This window comes from Orycteropus afer, unplaced genomic scaffold (assembly GCF_000298275.1).
Source record: "Orycteropus afer afer isolate SDZICR_OR568_19922 unplaced genomic scaffold, OryAfe1.0 scaffold00051, whole genome shotgun sequence".
NCBI classification, from domain to species: domain Eukaryota; kingdom Metazoa; phylum Chordata; class Mammalia; order Tubulidentata; family Orycteropodidae; genus Orycteropus; species Orycteropus afer.
Window position 1 is genome coordinate 5,156,305 of NW_006921638.1, and position 10,878 is coordinate 5,167,182.

Below are 10,878 nucleotides of genomic sequence, written 5' to 3' on the forward strand. Positions count from 1 at the left end.
TAAGGGCTCTCTTTCATCTGTAAGTATCCATCAATGATCTCTACAGCCCCATCGAGGGTTAATCATACTCTAGATTCTCAAATTCCATCAACAATATCAAAGTCGTATAATACAGCAAGTCCTCAGCCCTAGGTAAAAAATATGATGAAAACAACAACCAGGTCACAGCTGTCATTGTCAAGTCAAATTTCTGCACCATGAGCCTGTTTAGGACAGAGGTTACTGCAGCCCTAGGAGTAGCAGTTCCACACATCCCCCAACCAAAAGCAGTGAGCACTATTGCCTGCACCACCCCAGACCTCTTGATCATAATCTCCGAAATCTGCATTTCAACAACTTCCCAAATGATTCTTTTGCACCCAAAGTTTGAGAACCACTGCTCCAAGAGAGCTCCAGTTTCTTTTCCACTCCCTCTTTCATCCTCTTGTCCCAGAACAATTCTTTAAAACTAGTGTTTGTTATTGGGTCCATTACCAAAATATGCAACTGTGGGGGTGTGGGATGCTGGGAATAATTGCAGATGCCTAGGAGTAGAATTGGGAGCTCTGGTAGCATAGTGCCTAAGGCACTTGACTACTAACCAGAAGGCTGGCAGTTCAAACCCACCAGCCACTCCTTGGAAGGAAAGTTGGGCAATCTACTTCTGTAGTGATACTGCCTCGGAAATCCAAGGAGGGGTCGCTATGAGTCAGGGTCTGACTCGAGGGCAAGTAACAGGAGTAGAACTGCTGGGCCATATGGTAATTGTGGGCCATTGGCGGTTCAGTGTAGAATTCTCGCCATCCACCTAGGAGACCTCAAGTGCAGCCACCACTCATGTCAGTGGAGGCCTGTGTGTTGCTGTGATGTGAACATGATTCAGCGGAGCTGCCAGACTAAGACAGACTAGGAAGAAAACCTGGTGGTCTACTTAGGAAAATCAGCCAATAAAAACTCTCTAATTTTCACAATTAAAAAAAAAACAAACTATGGATCAACAATGGTTTGATCCTGTTGTTCATAAAGTTCCATGAATCAAGAGTCGACTTGATGGCAGTAAACAATAACAACAAAGATATAACTTATTCTTACACCATTTTCACTTTCCTTCTCGTTACATGTTGATTTTCTGCTTCTTTCTTGTTTGCCTTTTTTAAAAATTTTCATTTTGTTGTTGTTGTTGAGAATATACACAGCAAAACATACACTAATTCAACTGTTTCTACGTGGACAATTCAGTGACACGAATTACATTCTTTGAGTTGTGCAACCACTTTCACCCTCCTTTTCTGAGTTGTTCCTCCCCCATTAACATGAACTCACTGCCCCCTAAGGTTCCTATCTAATCTTTCTAGTTGCTATTGTCACTTTGATCTCATATAGATAGTTCTTAAGGAGCATAATGCTCCTGCCTCACTTTTATTATTGAAACACCTCCTCAGAGCAGGGATGCAACACTGTACATTTTTAACAGCACCTCCAGGTGATTTTTATGTGTAAGACCACTTAGAACCTCCCACTAGAAGTATAGACCGAGGTGTAATGTAGGGTTTGCAATGACAGAAAGAGATCCTGCAAAGCTACAATACAGCAAATACAAGGTTGAAAAAATAGACTGGTAGTGTTATTTTGTAACATATCATCTGGTGATACATTGAAACATCTGGAAGTATAGTGCTCCCAACGGGACAGACATCAGTATACTATAAAAATGACTATATTTGCTAGGTGTTAAGACACTGGAAATTCCCTAGTACAGATTCTTTCCTATTCTCCCTCCTATTCATACAAACAACACACCACCATTTATTCCAGTGGCTTTATTTACATGTGGCTTTTAGAAAGCACAGAAGGCAAGGAGGATATGCTTTCCCTAACGGGACCATACTATTCTCTGAGGAGATATGTAGAGGTCCTACTCCAGCTGTGCTGAGTCCCGATCTCTGTGGGAAATCACTGTTCTAATCTTTTCATTTTATAGATGAGAAAATGGGCTCAAAGGAACAAGCTTGCCCAATGTTAGCAAGGCAGAGCCTGAATTAAAACACATTTCCTAATTTCTTACTACTCTACCACATTTTCTCTATTAGAATATAATAGGAGGATCCTAAATTTTCTAATATTGTTTTTGCAAACATTCATTCGTAACATTCTTTAAAAATTTTAAATGTACAGATGCTATAAAGCAGTTTCCCAAAACTCTCATTAATGATTTTTGTTATTATTAAAACAAAAAAATCCTACCTTTGTTGCTGGCAGTATAAGGTATAAATGGTAGGCATAAGAGGTACAATACAACTTTTAGGTCTAAGGTTGGAGGGTGAGGTTGCTCTCCCTCACTATACGTGTCTAATTTTTTATGTTTATTTACTAAGTGTAGAACCTTTTAGAGAAAGATCTTGCTTTGGTTACTTCATGCTGCTCCAACAGAAAAAACCACAAATGAGTGGTTTGAACAAACAGGGGTTTATTCTCTTACAGTTTAGGAGGCTAGAAGTCTGAGTTCAAAGTGCCAGCTCTAGGGACTGCATAAAAGACCCTCGACCTTGGGCTTCAGCTCTGCCTCTTGCTCCTAGCCCCCACTGGAGCTACAGGTTGTCTCTTTACTCAGGCAGCTGCTGACTGCTGAAGCTAATAAACACAAGGTCAACAAGTAAAATGGGACAGTCTCAAAATTATCAAATCACTAATTTGAGCCACTAATTCAAGTCCACTAACAGTCCCAAGATCAGCAAACATTGCAGGCTGCTGAACAAAGACAACTCGGCTACATGAAGAATTTAAGCATGCCAAAAGCTGCAGAGACCGTTCTCAAAGCTTCTCCTTATATACTGGAAGCAGACTACAACCCTAAGGCAGCTACTCAGCTGCTCCAGTAAAGTCCACCATGGAGATGAGTACCAATCTCATCATGAGGAATAACTATATACAGCTGCTTAGCCACTCAAAACCAGGCCCACTCAAGTTGACATATAACCTTAACTACCACGGATCTGTATTACTCAAAGCACTTGACATATCAACTCCATGTAATTTTTAATAGTTACTAAATACAGTCAAGGAGCTCTGATAGCGTAGTGCCTAAGGGACTTGACTGCTAACCAGAAGGCTGGCAGATCAAACCCACCAGCCACTCCTCGGAAGGAAGGTTGGGCAATCTACTTACGTAGTTACCGCCTCGGAAATCCAAGGAGGGGTCACTATGACTCGGGGCTGCCTCAATGACACATAACAACAACAACAACAACAAATACTGTCACTCCATGTGGGAGATAAGTGAAAAATAAAGATACTTCTTAGCAAACAATAATACAGACAGAAGTCAGGAAACAGTTTTTAGTTTAATCACACCAAAGGTAACAGTATATCTGAAAATAAAAAAATAGGGTTACTTATAACTCCACAACATTTTAATTCTAAGGAGCTTTAATAAATAAAAGCCCACTATTTCCAACTGACCATCAAAAAGAGAATGAATAATCAGTCCTGTCAGTATTGGAGAAAACTTAAAAAAGGGGGGGATGAAGGTTAATAACCATTATCTTTCATAAAGATGAAACATTGCTTCTTCAACAATTTAGAATGTCATTAAATGATATGAACAGGAAGGAGAAAAATAACTGTCTGTACTTGCCTTATATGTAATACCAGGCAATTAAATACCAACTGCACTATTTAGGAATGGCTTGCTAAAACATTGAAGAAATGAAAGACGTCATCCTTGTCGTAGACTGCCACTTCGGTGGAACACTCAGTGCACATGACTGGGTGGTAGATTTCTTCTGCCTCCATCTCTGCCTGGTTTGCAGCATCTTCATGGTTAGACCTCATCTTCTTGTGGCCCCGCCTTTTCTTTCTGTTCTCTGGGATTTTGTATCTTAGAATCTCCTCTTTGTTGACAGAACAATTCATCACAAACATTGCTCTGTATTGAGTTTTGTATGATTCATGCCTCAGAGGAAAATAAAATGAAGAAATTAGATTATATGTTCTATTTTAATATTTATCCAATTAGATAAATTTTGAGAACACCAAAAACTTACTGAAACACCCACTAAAGGTATGGAAACAAAACAGCAAATTTCAAGAAATTTTAAGAGTTGTTATAGGAACAAGAAGAAACTTTCAATAATTGTATAAAGAATGAATGTACTACTGCCTTAAAAGTAATTTTGCATAGTGGCCCATGTGAACCTCAGCCTATATGACCAGAAGAACTAGATGGTGCCCGGCTATGACTGTCAACCACTCAGAAAGAGATCAGTGCAGGAGATCCTGGATAAAGTGGAAGAACAATATGGAACTAAACTCAAAATCATACAAAAAGACCAGGTTTACTGGTCTGATAAAACCTGGTGAGATTCCCAAGATTATGGACCCTAGTTACCCTTAGGTCTGGAATTGAACTCACTCCCATGGCTTCCAGCCAAATAAAAGACAGGCATATAGGGTGAACATTTATATCAGATAGATATACTCCTTAGAACAATCAATCATGGGAGAACAGAAAGACAGTATTTGCACAGGAAGATAGTTCAGGAACAGAAATGCATAGAAAAGAAGGATACAGGGAAGAGGTAGCTACAGGGAGGAAGTGGGAAGAGAGCTGTTACATTGTGGGGAATTGTAGTCAATGTCATGAAACAAAATGTGTATGAACTGCTGTATGGAAAATTAATTTGCTCTGTAAACTTTCACCCAAACCACAGTAAAAATTTTTTAAAAATAAAATGTAAAAAAAAAGAACTGCAAGCTAATAAATGGATATTGTTTTAAACTGCTAAAAGAAAAAAAAGTAACTTTGTGTCAGAAGAAAATTTGATATGCTCTTCAAATTTGGAATGACAAAAGTAGTTGGAAACTTGACAGGTAATGTTTAAATAATCTTTGACTATTTCATTTCCCATTATGGCCCGAGGCTCTGCCCTCCTCTTGTCACCATTTTAATAGAAGCTAAAGTTTTAAAAGTTTAAGCTTCAAACCTTATAAAGCCTACTCTTGGCTTTACTCCACCAATAAAGTATATAGCTAATGCATCCTTTGTTCTCTTCATTCATTTAGTATTTCCCTGCTCTTTCCCTGGTTAGTAAGTGGCTCTTCTATTTTTTCCCTCAAGCTTCATGCAACAGTAAAATCTATTTGATTAAAAAAGAGTGAACTGTTGTGTTGTTGTTGTTATGTGCCGTCGAGTCGGCCCCGACTCATAGCGACCCCTCCTTGGGTTTCCGAGGCAGTATCACTACGGAAGTAGGATTGCCCAACCTTCCTTCCGAGGAGTGGCTGGTGGGTTTGAACCGCCAGCCGTCTGGTTAGCAGGCAAGTGTCTTAGCCACTATGCTACCAGAGCTCCTATGCATTCATTAATTCCAAATGCTGACCTCCACCATCTTGCTGACCACAACTACCAGGAATTTGGATTAGGCAAGTTGGCACTTCTCCAGGTAAGATGACAATTCAGTCTTTCAAAAATATATTCAATCAAAAATAGTTCTAGTTTCTTATGTATATGTGTACTTATGACTCTACCTATCTCACATCTATAAGAAGCTATTATCTCATATTGATATATTTTTTTCCCTCCTATTTCTTATAAGGAGCTCTATACATCAGAATAAAAATCATTTTTCTGAACTATTTACTTAACACTCCATTTTCCAGGATCTGGTATTTTCTTCTTAGAAGTCTTACATTATTATTTCTCTAAACTTTAAATTTTCACTTTTACTCTATTTTACTGGAACCCTACACTAATATGGAACATGACTTTCACTGGTTGATCATCACCCTATGATGTGCTTTAGTTTCAAAGAGAAATCACTTAAGTACACTAAGTCATTTTATTTTTCTTTATCCCATAAACATATTTTAAGTGTCAATTTCTATGCAAAAAGATTGAGCACCCAAAAGAATACTAAAATTAATTAATGCAGATGATCAGAAACCTCAAGCTAGTTAGTAAGAATAAACTAGAACTAGGTACTCAGTTCATAGTAAAAACCCACTACCGATATTATCACTTAATTTCCATTAATTTGATTCAGAACATGGACTAAGCTAGTTGTTTGTAAGATTTCCAAAGGAAACAAAAAAAGGAAAAGGGCAAGAATGTATTTGGGAGATTACCAAAAAAAACCAACCTCACAGCCATTGAGTTGATTTGACTCATAGCGACCCCTCCTTGGGTTTCTGAGGTGGTATCATTACGGAAGTAGAGTGCCCAATATTCCTTCCAAGGAGTGGTTGCTGGGTGTGAACTGCCAGCCTTCTAGTTAGCAGTCATATACCTTATGCACTATACCACCAGAGCTCCCTTTGGGAGATTTTGTCATTCCAAAAAAAAAAATATGTATGCAGTTTCACTGAATCTTCTTGAGTTGGCAAGTGCTTAATTAAAAAAGCTACTTATAACAGAGGAGCTCTGGTAGCATAGTGCCTAAGGCACTTGACTGCTCACCAGAAGGCTGGCGGTTCAAACCTACCAGCCACTCCTCGGAAGGAAGGTTGGGCAATCCTACTTCCGTAGTGATACTGCCTTGGAAACCCAAGGAGGGGTCGCTATGACCCGGGGCCGACTCGACGGCAAACAACAACAACAACAACAACAACAACTTATAATAGAACTATATATAACCAAAATTATTTGTATAAAGATTTATCATGCAGCACCAAGGATATATGAGTACAGAACCTTAACAAGATTCCTGAGTACCTTAAAAGTGTATTTCTGATTTAAACAAAAGACCACCAAGTTGTATTTTTGTTTTTTGTTACCCTTCATCTATTACCTTTGGCAATCTAGGCACAGAGTGGTCATGCAGGCTGGACAATTCAAGACAGCATCACTGTTAGGAACAGGCTGCTGCTGATGTGGCTGTTGTATTCCCAGACCATGATAGCTAAAACAGAAAAAAAAGTAAAGCAAAAAACACATTAAAGCCAGGTCTTGGTTTCTAGTACCATTCTCCAATAAAAGGATCCAGGGCTCCTTACAGTGCTAGGAAAATATACCACATGGACCTGGAGTGCCTTGTAGTGTCAGAAAGTAAGGAAGTCCTCAAAAAAAAAAAAAAAAACCCTCATATTGATAGAGGTAAGTCAAAGGGACCCAGGAGCCAACTGAAAGCATTTCTAATGACAAAGGCTAGAACAAATTGAACAAGAAGATAAAGTATGAAGAATAGATACATTTCCCATAGAGAAGAATTTCAAATAGTTTATGTAGATGCTGTCTCCTCAAGGAGGTGGAGGTGGAGCACAACTCCCCACTCCTTAAATGTGGGCTGTGCAGTGACTTCAAGAGTTCAGTATTGAATCAGCAACTAAACTATAAGCTCTCTGACCATCTCAATATCACAAAGCACTTAAAAGTTAAAATGTTCATTTCACATAGTGGGTGATCAAAAAATATGCATTACATAAATGTGAAGGGCAGCTGGAGGAACCAATGCATGGTGAAACAGGGAAAAGAGGCCCACCGCCCATGACAACGAAATCCCTCCAGACTTAATAAAATATTCATATCCCTCTTTAACTGAATCAAAACCTTCAGAGCAGGACTCAAGGTCTGTGTTTCAAGTGATTCCCCAGGTAATTCTGAGGCACAGCCAGATTGGGGAAGCACTGGACAATGTTGGTAAGTTGTCAATCTTCTACTTTTGAGACAAATTAGTCTTTAAATAAAAATCAAATTTATAACCAGCTAACAAGAACAGTTCAGGTTCTAAATATAACATCCATTCTTCATCTTCATACACTCTTAATCTCAAAGTAATTTAAAATTGTGTCTATTTGAAAAAGTAAATTTTGTTTCTTGAATGAAGGGATTGACTATAGTGGTTTTAAGTCAACAACAGTTTTTAAAAATCAATTATCTAACTGAAGTCTGCTTGTTACTTTCAAAATAAACTTTTCAGCAGTTTTTCTGAAAGTTTTTTGTTTATGTGTACATATAAACATATATACATATATACACAGACATTTAAAATATATATGAATGTAGTGAAAATGTGAATGTAGTGAAAATCATCTTTCGGTTATTTTTTTTTCCTGAAGATCTAAATATTAACTTTAAGTTCTTACCCCCTTCTCTGTGCATCAACCCAGGCCTGATCTCTGTTATCCTTTTCAGGATCATATAGTAATTCATCATTTGTTGGAATCCGGTGTTGCTTCTTCTTTTTTTCCTTGGTTACCTGTGCTAATTTTGAAACATAAGGATATGGCTATTTATCATGCCTAAATTTTGCTGTTGTGTGCCATCAATCAACTCCAACTCATAGTGATCCAAAAGGACAGAGTATAACTACTCATTAGAGTTTCCTAGGCTGTAATCTTTATGGAAGCAGACTGCCACATCTTTCTACCTTGCAGCAGCTGGTGGATTTAAACCACTGACCTTTCAGTTAACAGCTGAGTGCTTAACTATTGCACTGCCTGGTCACTCAAAGCAATCTAGAAAGTATTCTTGATGTCTAAATTCTCCAGCAGTTCCCATATATAAAATGTTACTTAAATAAAAAAAAAAACAAACTAAAGCCATCCATAGATAGTAGACTTTTTAAATGGACCCTAAAACAAAGAAAAAACCAAACTCACTGCCATCGAGTCGATTCCAACCCATAGTGACCTCCTTAGGGTTTCTGAGGTGGTAATCTTTACAGAAATGGCCAGTCTTTCTTCCGTGGAGTGGCTGGTGGGTTTGAACTGCCAACCTTGTGGTTAGCAGTCAAATGCCTTAGGCACCACGCCACCAGAGCTCCTTAAATGTACCCTAGCAGGTAGGAATTTAGGTAATACTATATAAAAACATATTTTACCATATAAATTATCTGTGTACTTCAGTATAATTACTAATCTAATGAAATTAGTTTCATCTCCCACATTGCTCAAAGTTTATACAAAATCAATTCCAAAGAACAGAGAAGCTAATATAAAAGCAACAAGTTATAAAAATTCAGAAGAGTGAAATATAGAAACTATTTGCAAGTCTGAAAACAAATGCTGCTGTTCTAAGGAACAGGAAGGGAGAGGGAGATAATGAGTGAGGGGACACTGGCCCTCACCCCAGGTGTGCCCATGACTGTTCTTGGGGCCCAAGTCACCACATGCTGTATCTCCAACTATTCTTACTAGTGCTTCTCACATCAATGTCCTATAATTTCTTAAAAAATAAAACTCAGAGGGAAATAATAATTTCAAATGATTGTTAGGTAAAGCTTTTCCATTCAATATAACTGCTAAGCCTGCTAAATAAAAGTTACTCACCTGCTTTGTCTTCATCTTCAGAATCAGAATCAAAATATATATCATCATAGTACTTTGTCAGAGCTGTTCCAACTTTCCCATTTCCTGAAGAAGACCCTACTGGACCAGAAGCAAAGTTTACAGATTAAACCATACAGAGTTCAGAAGACAAAAGACCCATATACTTTCATCACCTCAAATTTTATCAACTTCATTTGATGGATAAATACTTTCACATCAATGATTAATTGAATTTCTGTATCCTACACAATTACATTTGCAACAGTACAATAGGAACTTCCAGAAATGGAAGCTGGATTCAGAAGAGGACATGGAATGACAGATATCATTGCTGATGTCAGATGGATCTAGGCTAAATCAGAAAGATGTTTACATGTGTTTTATTGACCATGCAAAGGCATTCAACTGTATGGATGATTGCAAATTATGGATAACACTGTGACAAATAGGAATTCCAGAACACTTAATTGTGCTCATGTGGACCTGTACACAGACCAAGAATCAGTCATTTGAACAGAACAAGGGGATATTGTGTGGTTTCAAATCAGACAAGGTGTGAGTCAGGGTTGTATCCTTTCACCACACTTATTCAATCTGTATGCTGAGTAAACAATCCAGTGGAGAACACTATATGGAGAAGAATGTGGCATCACGATTGGAAGAAGACTTCATTAACAACGTGCAATATGCAGATGACACAATTTTACTTGCTGAAAGTGAAGAAGACTTGAAGCACTTACTGATGAATATAAAAGACTACAGCCTTCAATATGGATTATACTTCAATATTATGAAAACCAAAATCCTTAAAACTGTACCAATAAGCAACATCATGACAAATGGAAAAAAGACTGAAGTTGTCAAGGATTTATTTTACTTGGATCCAAAATCAAAAGCCACAAAAGCAGATACTGTATTGGGCAAATTTTCTGCAAAAGATCCCTTTAAAGTAGAAAAAGAAAAGATGTCACTTTAAGGACCAAGGCCTAACCCAAGCCATGGAATTTTCAATTGCTTCCTACGTATGCGAAAGCTGAACAATGAATAAGAAAGACTAAAGAAAAATTGATGCACCTGAATTATAGCACTGGCGAGGAATACTGAATACACTATGGATTGCCAGAGAACAAATAAATCTGTCTTGGAAGAAGTACAGCCAGAAGTGAGGATGGTGAGACTTCATCTCAGGTACTTTGGACATGTTATCAGGAAGGACCAGTTCCAGTGCCTAGAGAAGAACATGGCTGGTAAAGTACAAGGTCAGCAAAGAAGAGGAAGATCCTCAACAAGATGGACTGACAAAGTGGCTGGGACCACGGGCTCAAACACAGCAACATTTGCGAGGATGACACAGTGTTTCATTCTGTTGCACACAGGGTCACTATGAGTTGGAACAGACTCGATGGCACCTAACAACAATTACAGAGAATTGCCCCTTCTTGATTAACGTTCAATATCATAAGAACTGCTCATATGCAAATTCAACTTGAAGTTAAAGACAATGAAAACAAGTCCAAGAGAGCCAAAGTATGATCTTGAATTTATCCCTCCTGAATTTAGAGATCATCTAAAGAATAGATTTGATGCAATTGAACACCAACGACCGAAAGCCAGATGAATTATGGGAAGATATCA

At 38.1% G+C, this 10,878-nt stretch overlaps 1 protein-coding gene across 1 annotated transcript in view; it reads right to left on the reverse strand.

Moving 5' to 3' along the window:
• Positions 1-3,654: 3,654 nt before the first annotated feature.
• Positions 3,655-10,878, reverse strand: part of LOC103195081 (E2F associated phosphoprotein) — a 14,676-nt gene continuing 7,452 nt past the window's right edge. Inside the window, exons 3-6 of the mRNA XM_007938539.1 lie at positions 9,244-9,339; positions 8,059-8,176; positions 6,765-6,875; positions 3,655-3,931 (exon numbers count right to left, since the gene is read on the reverse strand). Of these exons, the coding sequence (XP_007936730.1) occupies positions 3,655-3,931; positions 6,765-6,875; positions 8,059-8,176; positions 9,244-9,339 (602 nt within the window). The remainder of the gene's footprint in view (positions 3,932-6,764; positions 6,876-8,058; positions 8,177-9,243; positions 9,340-10,878) is intronic.